This window comes from Octopus sinensis, linkage group LG4 (assembly GCF_006345805.1).
Source record: "Octopus sinensis linkage group LG4, ASM634580v1, whole genome shotgun sequence".
In the NCBI taxonomy this organism is placed as follows: Eukaryota; Metazoa; Mollusca; class Cephalopoda; order Octopoda; family Octopodidae; genus Octopus; species Octopus sinensis.
Genome location: NC_043000.1, coordinates 10,510,585 through 10,527,577, shown reverse-complemented (window position 1 = coordinate 10,527,577; position 16,993 = coordinate 10,510,585). Strand labels below are relative to the sequence as shown.

Below are 16,993 nucleotides of genomic sequence, written 5' to 3'. Positions count from 1 at the left end.
GTGACAATGGTATCAACAATGATGGCAATGGTGGTGATTATGGTAATTATTAAGACAATCATGATGTGAGAAATAAATTTTGTTGTATTCTTAATTATCGTGACTTTTTAAATATGAATACTCATACTTATTTCCTGTTTTGGTACGTTAGGAACATGATGGTCACCTGCCATTACGAATCAAGGCTGTCCCAGAAGGAACTATAATTCCTTACAAGAATGTATTGTTTACTGTTGAAAATACTGACCCAAAATGCTTCTGGCTTACAAACTATTTCGAGGTAATCAGTTATTTTCCTTCTTTTCAAAGTTGAATGCTTCTATAGAAAGCTTTTATTTTCTTCTTTAATTTTGCAGGTATGTTGAAGTTGTATGGTACCATTAATGATAATGATTATAATGATCAGAGAAATTGGAATTGGCATGAGGTTTAGAGCATGCTCAAAAAACTGTTCTATTGAGGGCAGTGAGGATTTTGAGATTGGTACTTGGGTGTTGAGTATCTTCCATGACACTTACCAAGTCTTATAATTCATGGAAAGAAATTCTGAGAGACTTTGTGAGATCTTGTGAGACCTTTGACAACAGGTTTACAGTCAGCTCTCACAGAATTAACCTGAGCAAGTAAGATAAAGAGCTCGGAGAAGTAATATAAATAAATAAATAAACAACAACAACAACAACAGCAACAGCAGCAGCAGCAGCAGCAGCAGCAACACTTAGAGAGTGCAAACATCTGCCAAGACAACGCCAACATCCTCTCAACAATTAGCTGGAGATGATTTTTAAATTGAGAATATCTGAAATAAAATCGACTGCTCTCACAAACAAGAATACTAAAACTGAACCCAACCGCTCTCAAAAATTAAGTAAAAAAAAAAACCAGAAAAATAATCAAGAATCCTTGACCGGTACCAGATTAATCCCAAAATCTAATCAGTTTGTGTCGGTCACGAGCCAAATATCCCTGAAAGTTTCATCCAAATCCATCCAGCAGTTCTTGAAATATTTTGTCCACGGTTAAACAAACAAACAAGACTGAAAACAATACTTCCACCGTCGCTATGGTGGAGGTAATAATGGTTTCAAATTTTGCCACAAGGGCAGCAATTTTTTGTGGGGAGGTGATGAGTCAATTGCATCAACCCCAGTGTTCAATTGGTACTTATTTTATTGACCCTGAAAGGTAAAGTTGACCTTAGCAGAGTTTGAACTCAGAATAGAGCAACAGGCAAAATACTGTCAGCATTTCATCCAGCATGCTAACGATTCTGCCTGCTCACTGCCTTAAAAAATTAACAACAACAACAACAACAATCTTTTCCACTCTAGGCACAAGGCCTGAAATTTTTGGAGAGTGGGACCAGTCAATTAGATCAACCCCAGTATGCAACTGGTACTTAATTTATCGACCCCAAAAGGATGAAAAACAAAGTTGATCTCAGCAGAATTTGAACTCAGAATGTAAGGACAGACAAAATACCGCTAAGCATTTCGCCCGGCGTGCTAACGATCCTGCCAGCTTATCACCTAACTATAATAATCCATAAGATTTCATTGGTGGTAAGTTGGCAGAGTCATTAGAGTGTCAGATAAAATGCCTTCTTAGCTCAAGTTCACATCCTGCTGAGGTCAACTGCTTTTCATCCTTTTGAGGTTGATAAAAAGTACCAAATCCAGAATTGTTGATAGGAAGAAGTGTATGTCTTGTGGTATTAGTTCTACCTCTTTGTGCTCTGTGTTAAAATCTCACCTTGATCCAAATTTAATCTGTCACCTGGTTTCCAGTTTGAGAATAGTTTTCTTTCCCCTCCCACAATTTTTGGAAGCTCTGTAGATGGTCATGGACATGGCCTTCCCTCCTGACAAAAAATAAGAATAAATAAAATAAAATAAAAAAAGATTAATATTAATTTGAAAGCTGATAAAAGCTTACAGTCTACTTTAATTTCTAACTTGTAATTCCCCTCATGTAAACTGAACTAATTGATGCAGTTTTCACATACATAGAATACAACTGGTTTGATTAGAAACCTTCCCTATAGCATTATAGTATTGGTCTCATCTTCTTGGATGGGACAGCTATGCCCACTATTATTGCCTCTACATCCATCATTGCTACTACCACTATATCCACCATCACCACTACCACCACCACCACCACCACTAACATCACCACTTTATCTTCTTTTTTTTCCAGACACTCTTAGTTCAAGTTTGGTATCCGATGACTGTAGCTACAAACTCTTACTATCAGAAAGATCTAATCGCTAAATGTATGCAGGAGACAGCAGATGATTTTTCTGGTCTGTCTTACATGTTGCATGATTTTGGTTTCCGTGGGTCAACATCCGTTGAGGTAAGATTTTTCTAGCTTTCAGTTTTGTTGGCTACTTTAATTCAAACTAAAAATAACCTGTAATATCATCCATGAGATGAGCAAAGTGATGCTAACGAGAATGATAGTATGAATTCACTTGTTTCAGAATATTACTGACATTCGAAATACTGATTCAGATATTAATATGAAATGACTGAACTGACAGGGAGATGTGATGAAAATACATGATGTATAATGCATGGAAAAATAATACTGAAAGATGATAGGGATTTGGTAATTGCAGGCAACATAGACTATAGATGTTGGAGTAAAATGATTTCATCAACTGCTGAAGAAGGTCAGATACAAAAAGATTGTTATGAAGAATTAGTAAACATATTTAAAAAATTTTTTAATTAATTTAGGTTTAGAATTCCAGTTTACCGTTCAAATTTATTTGTTCAATGAGTGGAGCCAGTGCTTAAAGCCTTAATTATAATATCAGATCAGAGACCAGATTAAATATAGGCAGAGAAAGATTTTATGAAAAATGGTATTCTGAGGAGAAAATATTGAATGAATTTATTTAGTCTAGAGACTGAGCAATGAGATACATTCTACATGAGTAGAATGTATAACTGAGAAAAAGTAAGCTTTTCCAATATTTTAAGGAAAAGGTAACCTAGTTATGAAATTTAGAGATAACTATAGTGCTCACCACTAGCTTTATAAAACAATGTCTGGACATGTCTAGTTGATTATGGAGTAATGTCCAATGAAACACAATTTATATATTCTTGGGATTGCCAATATTTTTGATTGGCTAAGTAGAATATTCTATCTTTAATATTTCTTTCTTTCTATTCTGTCATTAATATTGATTTATATAATTATACTGAGAACATATCTTGACATTCACATATTAATGCTAAAGACAAATGAGGTATTTCCTTAAAGCTATTGTTAATATCAAGCTTTTAATCTAATTCATACTGCAGATCACTTCTCTTGGGATTATCAAGGGATATTTAACTGCCGAGCTGGCAAGTTAGGCAACTAACTAGAAAAACCCATGTAGAACTGCTTGAGCAAAACTGACTAAAACTCCTAGGTAACAATGAAATCAACACCAATTACAACAGTAATAACAACATGTGTTGGTTCCAATTGGCATAGGGTTAGATTTTTCAGCAGCAATCCTGATAACAACTAACATAAGAACACCTCTTAAAGAGCTATCATGCATGGAAAGGTGTAGATATTCTTAGATATCTGAACTGATAAGGCAGACATCAGTAATAGCAGTTTAACAGATAATGTTATTTAATACCAGATTACTTGATAAAGGAACAAAGGGCTGTTTAGTTCCCCACATTTAAAAATATATTTCTATCTCATATTTCTATTTTTTCTCTAATTTTTTAAAGTTAAATTAACAATAAAAGCTAATATCTTTCACTTTCAGTCAGCAGGAATAGGAGGTGCCGCCCATCTGGTGAATTTTGAAGGGACTGATACGATAGCAGCATTAACAATTGCCAAGAATTTTTATGACTGTGATATTGCTGGATACTCTATTCCTGCTGCAGAACATAGGTAAAGTGTATATGACATTTAGTTGTTTTAATTAGAATTACAAACCCTGGAGATGGTAATATTGTAAGATTATATATTTAAAATTATTTAACACTTGATACAAATAGGAAAAAGAAAATTAAAATGTGATCAGGTGTCTTCAAAAATACAAACAAAAGTAAATTGATTCATATAATAAGGGGCATAAAAAACCCTAAATATTTACTATTAATACTGACATAAAGTACAATCTAGAAACTGACAAAAATGGTTTAGCTAAAGACAAAACACAAAAGTAAAAATTCAACAAAAACACAAATAACACAGACATACAAAAAAAAAAGACTTTAAAAAAGTCAAAACAGAATGAAGAATAATACTGAAAATAAATGGAAAAATGCTTCTCTCTCGTCTGCAAGACTGAACAGCAAGAATGTGAGTTAATATAAAAGCTTACAATGACTCAAATGTTCTGGACTAACGATAGAAATGGAAGATCTGATGGTGGCTGCACAATATTAATAGCTAGGCACAGAACATAATTCAAGGATGATAAGAAAAGAAGGCTATTGTCAACTATAAATTATGTAATCAACATAAACAATCAACCACATTGTTTCTGGCAACCTAGTCTTCGCAAAGACAAATTACATCTACAGACATGATCTGATAAGTAAATTATATTAATTAGGCTAGTTAGGCAATAGGTAGACACTATCATATGGAAACTGAGAATAACTGGTATAAGTATGCTAAGCATGTTCCAAACCCAGTATGTGACAATAACATATTCTTGCACATGATTATCAAAACAAATTACGAAATAAGAAAATACATTTTTAAAAATTATTCTTTCCAGCTAAAATATTGTAGAAAAAGAAATAAAAACATTACTTATACAGAAAGACTTCAAAATGAAAATAAGCAAGATTAGCTATGAGAATAAAAATGGTACCAATAATAATTGGTATACTGTGCCTAAATAAACATTTACAAAAACATAAACACTATACCCTATCTCACAATTGTATTGCTCCCCTCAAAAAAGAAAAAAAAAAATTGCTCAGCTCACTTTCTAGAGAAAACACTTTCAATTCATTAACACATTTTACAGAGTACACATTCTTCCTAATCACCTCACAGTAATATAACATAACTTACTTATTACATATTCTGCACAGTCAACTTCCAATACTGTTGCATAATTTTACACAGTTACCTTTCAATACACTAACACAACTTACACAGTACATATTCTACATATTCTGCATAATTACCTTCTGCTACCTAACTCATACAATACCCTACACAATTGTCTCCAAATATTTATTTCTTTACTGCCCACAAGGGGCTAAACACGGAGAGGACAAACAAGGACAGACAAAGGGATTAAGTCGATTATATCGACCCCAGAGCATAACTGGTACTTATTTAATCGACCCCAAAAGGATGAAAGGTAAAATCGACCTCGGCGGAATTTGAACTCAGATCGTAACGGCAGACAAAATACTGCTAAGCATTTCGCAATTGTCTCCAAATATTACAACACAAATTACACTGCACAGCACCTCCACACTGGCCCAGCCACCTCTTATCTTTTCACTTCCCCACTGTGTATCCCTTGTCGGTCCTCACACTAATCCCATTTCCCACTCATTCCTTCCTAGAGACTAAACCTTTGAGTGTTTTCCTTCCACCCGTGTTTTTTCAGACAGATGTTAACTAAAAGATATTCAAGTTGAACATAAACTATATTGATTTCACCAGTCTTGGAAAGTCTGCACAGGTCATGTACATTGCTTTCTTTCCTGGCTAAGCTATGACAAATAATCAAACCTCAATACCTCAATATAACTAACACAAACATATTTTAATACAATTAAACAAACTACACAGAAAATATCCTATGCAATCACCTCCTAATACTATAGCATAACACACACATAGCACATATTCTCTACAATCACCTCCTAATACTTTAAACTCTTTCACAACAAATAGAGGAACATTAAAACAACACAACAGTAAGCTGCAAAATAATAACACAATTCTGTAAATTTGGTGTAACACTTTTAGGTTGGGGTATACTTAATTGTATAGCACCACTATTTGACTTGACTGTAATCAATTCTGTAACGATAAAAGACTAAGTTAAACTTCATAAATTTGAACTCAGATTGTAAAGGCATCTCATGAAATAGTACAAGGTATTTTGTCTGTTGCTCAACATTTGATGCTTTTCTTTTTTTGTAATTTTATAAAATTTCATTTTTTTCTATTTAAACAATATAACTGCATTAGGGAAATAAATGTCAATTGACATCTTTATTTCTTTAATTATTTGAAGCACTATAACAACTTGGCAAAAGGATGGAGAAGTGAATGGATTCCGAAATATGTTAGAGAAATTTCCAGAAGGTATTGTTGCATGTGTTAGTGACAGTTACAATATCTGGAATGCATGTGAGAATCTCTGGGGAGAACAGTTAAAAGACGTCATCATTGAAAGAGGAGAACGTAATGCACGATTAGTTGTGAGACCAGACTCAGGAAATCCCTCAGATGTTGTAATCAAGGTAAGATTACTTTACTGAAGTTCTTATCTAGTCTTATTGTTGTAGTTTAGTATTTATATAATGTTTTCTTTGTGTGTTCAATACCTATGTAAACAGATTACATTGTTTGCACCCAACACTTGAATAAACAGTAGAGATAGAACATATTTCACTCTTTCTGAACCGAAACAAAGGTTTCCATTACATTATATCCACAAAACTGGATCATGTCCACTAGAAATTACCGATCAATGACAAATCTTTAAAATTAACAGAAAGCTGTTTCTACAATGTTTTATTATATCAAATTACTTCGTTATATTTACTAACTTAAGAAACCCTGAAAGTGTATATTGTGTACAAGTCTCTTCGAAAGGAACAAAGAATTTATGCCATTCATCATCATCATCGTTTAATGTTCGTTTTCCGTGCAAGCATGGGTTGGACAGTTCGACCAGGATCTGGGAAGCAAGGAGGCTGCACCAGGCTCCAGTCTGATCTGGCAGTGTTTCTACAAATGGATGCCCTTCCTAAGGGCAACCACTCCGGGAGTGTAGTGGGTGCCTTTTATGTGCCGCCGGCACAGGTGCCAGGGGAGGCTTGCAGTGGCCACGATCGGTTGGTGCTTTTTACGTGCCACTGGCACAGGTATCACAACTATAATTTCCATTTGATATTTATTTTGATGTTGATGTACTTGACTCAATAGGTCTCCTCAAGCACAGCAGGTCACGTGCCACCGGCACAGAAACCAGTCAAGGCGGCGCTGGCATCGGCCACGTTCGGATGGTGCTTTTTACTTGCCGCTGGACAGTCTATATATTTGATGGTCTTTGAATATAATTAATGTCACATTTCCATCAGTACATGATCACAGTTAAGTAGAAGCTCTCTTAACATTTATCTGCTTGTCAGATGAATTGAAGAAGACAGGAGACATGACAAAAGATAACATGTAAAACTGGTGCTTTAACATTAAATATCTAAAAGTCAAGTAATAAAAAATACCACAAACCTAATACTGAATTTAAATATTATTTTTATAATTTATATTTTCAGGTTCTTGAAATTCTTGGCCGTAAATTTGGAACCAGCACAAACAGTAAAGGCTATAAGTTACTTCCTCCTTATATCCGTGTTATTCAAGGCGATGGTGTATCATACGAAACATTGGAAGAAATAGGTAGAAACTTGAAAAGACATGAATGGAGCATTGATAATGTCACTTTTGGCAGTGGAGGTGCTTTATTACAGAAAATTGATAGAGATACTCAGAAATGTGCTTATAAATGCAGTTCAGCAGTTATCAATGGAAAAGAGGTATGGTATAAAGACATTTCATAATATTTTGACTTTAAATTAAGGCAAGAGTTGGCAAAATGCTTAGTAACATTTCATCTGTCTTTACGTTCTGAATTTAAGTTCTGCAAAGGTCAACTTTGCCTTTCCTCTTTCTTGGGGTCAATGAAACAAGTACCAGCTAAGCATTGGTACTCAGCACTGGTGGAAGCTGACAAAAAATGGTTTAGCTCCCTTGAAATTATTGGCCCTGTGTCAAAATTTGAAACCACTATTTTGGCTGTAAACTATTAATTGCTTTTTTTTTATTATTATTTGATAATATGAAGCGTATCTGGAGAAAGAAAAATGTTCCTAACTCAGGTGTCTTATAATTTAAATACTCTATGATTAAAGAAAATGTTATCACTCTTATAGTTTTACTTTATAAATAACCAAATATATATACATATATATATCATTATTGTTATCACCATTTTGATGTTTACTTTTCCATGTTTGTATGGGCTAGGTGAATTTGTTGAGACAAATTTTGTGCTTTAGAGGGCTTGCAACATGTATTGTATTATACGGTTTTATCAAAAATATAAAGACAATTGTTTTCAATTGCTTTTCTATAATTCTATTTTGATATAAATGCCTCTATTTTGAGGCATTTATTGAATTCTTTGATCCAGAAAATTTAGGATTTACAGATTTAGGATTATGTTTGGAAATTGGGTAGATACGAAAATTGTTCAAGATATGTATTTAAGGCTGCCATTTTGAATATCTCATATGTCGGTCATGCACAACACAGCAATTAACAACATTGATTTTTAGATTCTCCATGCTCTGATGATTCTTCTAAAAATGCACTGGTTTGCTACTCTAAAAATTTTGAGTGAAATCATATTCGTTAAATTAGTGAACCTGTCTATGTCCTATTGATTATATATAAATGATTAGTATGTGACCTACTTTGCTAGAAACTGCTTTCCCTGCCTTAATCCCCTAAATTGTGCTTTCCATCATTTAGCTGTCAACATCTGTGATTGATCCCTTTGTTGGCTGTGCTAAGAGCAAGTCCCTCCTCTCTCTCTATCATGCATTCTCTTCTCTTGTAATATTCCCTATAGCTCTTTCTTTCTGTTGTCTGAGATTAAGTGTGCCACTATCATTTCATACACTCTTGCCCGTATCTTTCCAGGCCTGTATCTTAGAACATTGCATTAGCCACAACAAATTATATCAGAGAAACACTCTTTGCTATAAATCTCTATATTCTCCTCCCTATCATCATATACATCAATTTATTACTTCTTTGAATCTACAACTTGTTGCAGAGTCTTTCAGGTTTCATATCTTCTTTTTCCAGATTAACTTACGCCTCTAAGTCTTTTGAGCTTTTACTACAAATCACTAGTTTATATTAAGTGGTAGATTCTTCACAAGGGAAATACTTAGTATTCCTAGCTGCCAGTCTTTTCTATTTTCTGATAAGCATGAATTCTATTTGACTGGAATATTTGCCTGGTTGGTAAGTGACTAGGAGATTAGCTAGCTACCTGAAGTTGAAGATGGTTCGGTCATTTACATCACAGAACTTTCACGAACCCTGATCTCTTAGTCCTTATATCATATCCATAGCCTCCATGCATGGATAAGCCATCATTAATCCTTTTGATACAAACTACCCCAAATCACCCTTGTTTCTCTTTTTAAAGTGTTCTAAATTAAAACTGTCCATCAAAATTTCATGTTAATTTATGTTCCAAATATATGGCAGTGCTTCAGCATGGCCACAGTCAGATGACTGAAACAAGTAAAAAAAATAAAAATACCAATTTAATAACGACAAAGCTATTTTAATAAATTCATTATCATATTCAAAATTAATTATAACAAAGGCAGCGTATTTTAACAGAAAATGGTAACAAAAGGATTTAAAGTCACCAGCCATGGCAATGAAGTCATTGTTATTTGTTATCAAGGCAGTCAGCAGGAGGGTAGCATAAAAGCAATCCTTCTATTTGTCTGCCAGCCTTTATCTATTGTGATGTATATGTACAGATAAATACTGCTGCCATTCTGTCTACAGACCAGTCTAAACTTAATTATTCTACTGCACCCTCTGGTAACCTCAATTACTTTATCTATAAATTTCTCTGTCAACAATATGCCTATTCCATCAACTGCAATACTCAGAATAATTTTTACCTGTGTTCCTCACTCTTGAAGAGTCTGGCCGAGGCTCATCTTCACTTTTCTCTTATAAATAGGCACACATCTTCTTGCTTCTGCTGTAGCATCTCTACAATCTCTTCAGATCCACCTTTCATTATGATGCCACTGGTGGAGGAGAGAGGGAGGGGAAGAGGGAGAGAGAGAGAGAGAGGGATTGTTTTAGCAATAATAATAATGAGCATATATATATAGTTAATCCAAACATGAAAACACAGAGAAAACACAACAATGTGAGGATGTGGAACAAGTATAGTGTTATTGGACGCTCAGGAAAGGAACGAAAGAAGGAGGATTTAACGTTTCGAGTGGAGCTCTTTGTCAGAAAGATAAGAAAAGGAAAGATCCAAGGAAGGGAAGACGGAGGAAAAAATCGCCAACGATACACACGCGGTCTCACACACACACACACAACACACACACACACACACACACACACACACACACACACACACACACACACACCACACACACACACACACACACACACACATATATATATATATATAATATATATATATATATATATATATATATATATCAATAATAATAAAGGGCAAAATTAATTAATTAATAATTAATAATTGTACCAAGTAGTTCAGTATGTTAAAAGAACCATTATCGATAAACTTAAACAAAAATTTTATAATTATGAGTATAATTATAATTAGGGTTCAGCAAAAATTTGCTTCACCACATACCGAAATTTAGAAATAGCAGTTAAAACTAACTATTTCACTACCATAAGAAAATCTCCCAGACAGCAATACTCAATAACCCATGCAGGTAAAGAGAAAAAAATAATGAATCCACCTGGCTTTGATTAACTGTATACGCGTTTCAGAGTTAAATATATGTGAAAAATGTAAAATCACATTTCCACTCTATCATTCTTCTCTTCAGTGACTATATATATATATATATATATTTATTGAAGTAGGTATTTTATGAAAATACATGCATATTATGAGATATTAGCTACAGATTTATTTTGAAATGTTTTCTTTTGTTGGAAAAGATATTTTGAATTTATTCAATTTTTTTACTTACCAAGCTGTAAATTATTTACTTGGTAAATCCCTTATTGAAGATTATCTGTTGGTCATTATTTCAAGTATTATTTCAAAAATATTTTCATTTGCAGGTTTCTGTTTTCAAACAGCCGATCACTGATTCTGGGAAGAAAAGCAAAAAAGGTCGATTGACTCTTGAACTCAAGGACGACCAGTATGTGACAGTTCAAAGAGGAAAGGGTGATACTAATAAAGTAAGTACATCGGTGAATTTATCAAACCAAATCTAATACTCTCAACTAGCAGGTATGGGTGGGTGGTAAGAAGTTTGCTTCCCAACTGTATAGTTTGGTTCTGGATTCAGTTCCCCTGTGAGGCACCTCCAGCAAGTATCTTCTACTATGGTCCCAGACCAACCAAAGGGTTGTAAGTAGATGTGGTTGACACAAACTGAAAGAAGCTTGTCACATGTATATATATATATGTATATATATATATATATATTATATATATATATATATATTATATATATATATATATATATATATATATATATATACCAGGTGGTGCTATTAAGTTAGACATGGCCTGGGCCAATAATGGCCGAAACCTATCAAAGTATATATATATATATATATATATATATATATATCATCATCATTTTTAACGTCTGCTTTCCATGCTAGCATGGGTTGGACAATTTGACTGAGGACTGGTGAACCAGATGGCTGCACCAGGGTCTAATCTTGATCTGGCAGAGTTTCTACTGCTGGATGCCCTTCCTAATGCCAACCACTTCGAGAGTGTAGTGGGTGCTTTTATGTGCCACCAGCACAAGGGCTAGTCAGGCGGTACTGGCAATGGCCTCAAAAAAATCTTTATATATATATATATACATGTGTGTGTGTGTGTATACATTATATATATATTGATTGAAGGTGTAAACCCAAAATGGGTGAAATACCTCTGAATAAATAATGTACACCATACAATAAAATGTGAAATTGCTATAATTAATTGTAATAAAAACAGATATTTTAAAACCACGATTCAACTGTAATACCAGTAGAGGTGATTATAAGACCAGAGTTCAATTCGATTTGAAAAGTATTGCTATCACCTTCAACTAAATATCAATGCAGGAAGCTTGTTTGAATTAGTTCACTTTGAAAATGTTGTAAGTGATGGACCCTTGATGAAATTGCAGTGACTAGGATGTATAATTGCATATGGAGCAATGTGCAGTTGCTGCGGTAGAAACATATGTTGTTCATTGTTATAGTTGCTGCAGAAAACTTTTTAATAAAAAAGTTTTGGATGGGAATAAATCTCCACTCTCCTCTCGGTTTTCAGTTATGTGTGTGTGTGTGTGGTGTGTGTGTGTGTGTGCGCACGTGCGTGTGCGCGCGCGCATGTATGTGTGTGTGTGTTTGTGTGCTGGCATGCATCAATTAATGTGTGTGTATTTGCGTTTGTGCTTGTCTCCCACCATTGCCTGGCAACTGGTGTTGGCTTGTTTATGTCTCTCTCTCTGCAACTTAGCAGTTTGGCAAAAGAGATTGATATAATAACCACACCTAAAGAAATGAGCATTGCAGTCAATTCATTTAGCTAGAACCCTTCAAGGCATTGTCCCGGCATGGCCACTGTCCCATGACTGAAACATGTGAAAGAAAAGATAAAAGAAAAGAACTAGGGTGAAGATATCAGAAGAAATGTGTGTCGTGATACTGCTTCAGGGGAATGTTTTCTTTATATAGTGTAGCAGTGGAAATAAAAGTCTGTCTTGAGTCTACATCTGAGTGATACAAAAAGAATGTAGGGTGAGGGGAGATTTAACAGATGTTATGTACAGGAATAGGGTACAATGAACAGAGAAATATGGTCCTCATCTTTTGACAGAGGTAATAATAGCAACAACAGAAATAGCATTAGCAGCAGAAACAGCAATAGTAAAAACCATGGATAAGAGAATGGAATAATTTGCCAAGTCTTCTGAAGGAAATTCATAAATTTCAAAAATAGAACTTGAAAAAAAAATTTACCAAGTGCTTAATTATATGTAAAAAATTCAAATGATTAAGATATTAGTGAGAAGTTTGCAAATACTTCTGAATAAATTTTGGTAAATATATTTTATTATTAGATTTTATGCATACCTGCCCATGTATGTATGTATGTATGTATGTATGTATGTATGTATGTATGTATGTATGTGTGTGTGTGTGTGTGTGTGTGTGTGTGTGTGTGTGTGTGTGTGCGTGCGTGCGTGCGTGCGTGCGTGTGTGTGTACACATGCATGCATGTCCGTGTATGTGCGTGTATGTATGTATGTGTGTGTATGAATGTATGTGTTTGTATATATGTGTGTGTATGTATGTATGTATGTGTATGATGTATATTTGTATGTGTGTGTATGAATGTATGTGTGTGTGCATGTGTATGTATGTGTGTATGTATGTTTGTATGTGTGTGTACATATATAAGTGTTCATGTGTGTGCATATGTTTCAATGATGTATGCATACATGAATGCATGTATATGTGTGTATATACTTATGTCATGTCAGAGGTAACCAGAGACATGCTGCTAGTGACTATGGAATCCATTAGTACAACCTGTGCTCGATTGAGCTGTCAGTGACTAAACTAGCAACCCTGCCTAGTTTGCATGGTCTGTAGGATAACTTTTAGACAGCCAGGAGTATGAAAAACGAAACCTAACTAAGACAAATGAACTTAAGACAGTCATCAATCTTATAATATATATGTTGGTATATGTCTGTATAATTATATGTGTATGTAAATAAATGCTTACGGATGAAAGATTCTCTTATTAGAAACATCATCATCATCATCATCTTTTAACGTCTGCTTTCCATGCTAGCATGGGTTGGACGGTTTGACCGGGGTCTGGGAAGCCAGGAGGCTGCACCAGGCTCCAGTCTGATCTGGCAGTGTTTCTACAGCTGGATGCCCTTCCTAATGCCAACCACTCCGTGAGTATAGTGGGTGCTTTTTACATGCCACCAGCACAGGTGCCAGGCGAGGCTGGCAACCTGTGATGTTTATAGTCATGGACCATCATTTTCTGCTTGTTGTCAGTTGAATGGCTTTAGTCATTAAAAAAGTGGCACTTGTATTGCATAAGTGTCTGTTGCTATACAGTTTTTGTGCCACCTCTCCCCACATTTTTTCTCATTTTATAAACAAAAAAAAAAATCAAAACCTCAGTCAGCAGATTTTTTATTGGGGCATCGTGCACATAGGCACAGGCACGGCTGTGTGGTAAGAAGCTTACTTCCAACCCACGTGGTTCCAGGTTCAGTCCCACTGTATGGCACCTTGGGCAAGTGTCTTCTACTATAGCCTCAGGCCGACCAAAGTCTTGTGAGTGGATTTGGTAGACAGAAACTGAAAGAAGCCTGTCATATGTGTATGTGTGTGTGTGTGCGTTTGTCTCCCCACCGCTATTGCTTGACAACTGATGCTGGTTTGTTTATGTCCCCATAACTTAGCGGTTCGGCAAAAGAGAATGATAGAACAAATAAGAGGTTCTGGGGTCGATTTTTTCAACTAAAACGCTTTGAGGTGGAGCTTCAGCATGACCGCAGTCAAATGGCTGAAACAAGTAAAAGAATTTAAAAAAAACTTGCCACAATGAAATACTCCATTTCCATAGTTTTCTAGCTCATGGGAGCACAAAAGGGCCAGTCTAAGCAAGAACATTTGTGACTCTCCAGTCACCTACATGACTGCATTTTTCATTGAAGTACAATCTCTGTGTAAGAGGTGGAGTTTTAGACAGAGGTGGGCCTTTAAACCAGTGGTTCTCAACCGAGGTCCATATAAAATTTTTGAGGGTCCACACAAGCAAAATAGTAAACTGGGGATCCACAGTTGTATTTTAAGGGTTCATGAAAAATTTTGATTATTAAATATTTAGAGCAAGAAATAACTAAGTTTCTTTCTCTAATGTTACACATAGTTTAATATCTTTATGGTCACTGAAACATTCTCTCAGAGAGTGTTTGTGAAAACCTACACAAGGTAATGTGTGAAAAACAAGATAGGAATTTTGAAAGTAGTATCTATAAAACTAGTTTTTAAACACTGAATGGCTATCGGAGTCCACCAGAATAAAATAGCAATGAAAGGGGTCCATAGATAAAAAATGGTTGAGAACTATGGATTTAGAGAGTTTTGTTATAATGTTGTGTGATTTTATCATCATGGAAGCCCATGGTATAATGAGGCAGAGTAATGTTTTATTTCATTTAAGAAAAATTACTATTTCTATATAATTTATATAATTTTATTTATTATTTATTAATTTTTTGTTTGTTTGCTATTACAACAGGACATTCTTGTAACTGTCTTTGAAAATGGGAAATTATTGAAAGATTTCACTTTTGAAGAGATTCGTAAGAGAGCTGAGATTGACTTGTTGAAGGATAAATGAAATCTTCTTAAAGACCAAAGACAGAATTTATTATAATATGCTTCTTTCTGATCTCCATGATCTCCACAGCATAGAAGGTTTGTTGTTTCTGCACTTGAGTCAGAGTTATATGGTATCATTACTGTTATTTCAATGAGTATAACCAGATTATACTACAGTAGCACTTCTATAATCTCAGTATGTATACATTTACTTCTGTCTGTTGTTGCCATTCTGTTGTTGTTGAAGTATTTTACTTAAACATAGAATCACATTTGCTGAATATGTAAAGGTGTTATACCAGTGTTTTTGGTGCTATAGATCACTTAGATCAGTTTTTGATGGATGTATTTTTGGGTAATTTTTCTTACCATTTTGTTTCTTACAATTTCTAAATACCATGATTGTTAAAGACTACACAGATTGAATTATATTATAATATTAATATATTAGCTGAGGTATTTGTTGCTGTGCTGTTCTCATAATTTCTTTCCTATATCTTTAAACAAAAATCCTGAATATTTTACATTGTAAAAAGAATTGTTTGAGGTTAGTTGTTGATATTTAGTTTTATAAAGTATCATAAATCATTTATCTAAGAACTGTAATCATGTGAGTTAATAAGATAGCCTCTATATATTCTTTTGATCTGCAAGAAATATCAGCTAATCTCTCTTAAGCCACACTCTATCATCTTAAAAAGGACACATTGGATAATGTAGTCTTAGATACACTGCCTGAATAAAAAAAAATGTGATGGTCTTGGCTAAAACGCCTTTGATTATAAGTCTGTTGGTTCTGGACAACAACTATTATTTTTCATTATGTGTGAAATGATGATGTATCTGAAATATTGAGAATGAATATTTCCTGTCTTTTGAGATAACAGGGAAGATTTAACACAAATATACCTCAAGTCAAAATGTCAGTAGATTTCAAATTGACATTATTTAAATGAAACTTTTGAGTATTGTAAATCCCTATGTAGGAGGTATTAATTCATATGCATTGCAGTATCTAAATTTGTCTCCATTCAGTTTTGAGTTTAAATTTTTGTAAGGAACTTGAAACTGAAGCTAGGTAAACATTAACTTTTATGACGGCAGGATTAAATTAAATTCATGGTCTGCAACATTTAAAATCTTTGTGCCTAGTCAATAGTAAATTATTATTTAAAATTTTTGTGGTGGGAATGAGTAATTCTCAGTAAATTAAATTGTTTTCTTGTTGGAACTGCTTCCTTATATCTTTAATACCTTTGGTAAAGGTATAAACGCTATAAATTTTGTTCTTCTTGTCACTACAATATGCCAGGTATTTTTTAGAAAATTCCTAATTTTAAGCATCTAAATGATGGAGAAGGCCATAAGAGTAGAGAGACTGCCATTAATTTCTCTACAATCAATAAAATATGTACTAGTAGTATACTATATTTAACCGAATCAACTTGATCTCTCCACTGGAAAACTTATATAATTCTGTGATAATACTCATGACCAAATTAAAATTATATACTTGATTGAGGAATCATTTTCCTCTATCAAATCCAGGAAATACTATTCATATCAA

At 34.2% G+C, this 16,993-nt stretch overlaps 1 protein-coding gene across 1 annotated transcript in view; it reads left to right on the top strand.

The window, feature by feature from the left end:
• LOC115210232 (nicotinamide phosphoribosyltransferase-like) overlaps window positions 1-16,176 on the top strand; it is a 48,955-nt gene extending 32,779 nt beyond the window's left edge. Inside the window, exons 3-9 of the mRNA XM_036501748.1 lie at window positions 152-280; window positions 2,200-2,358; window positions 3,785-3,915; window positions 6,242-6,470; window positions 7,509-7,769; window positions 11,116-11,238; window positions 15,344-16,176. Coding sequence (XP_036357641.1) covers window positions 152-280; window positions 2,200-2,358; window positions 3,785-3,915; window positions 6,242-6,470; window positions 7,509-7,769; window positions 11,116-11,238; window positions 15,344-15,445 — 1,134 coding nt within the window. The 3' untranslated portion in view covers window positions 15,446-16,176. The remainder of the gene's footprint in view (window positions 1-151; window positions 281-2,199; window positions 2,359-3,784; window positions 3,916-6,241; window positions 6,471-7,508; window positions 7,770-11,115; window positions 11,239-15,343) is intronic.
• The last annotated feature ends 817 nt before the right edge of the window (window positions 16,177-16,993 follow it).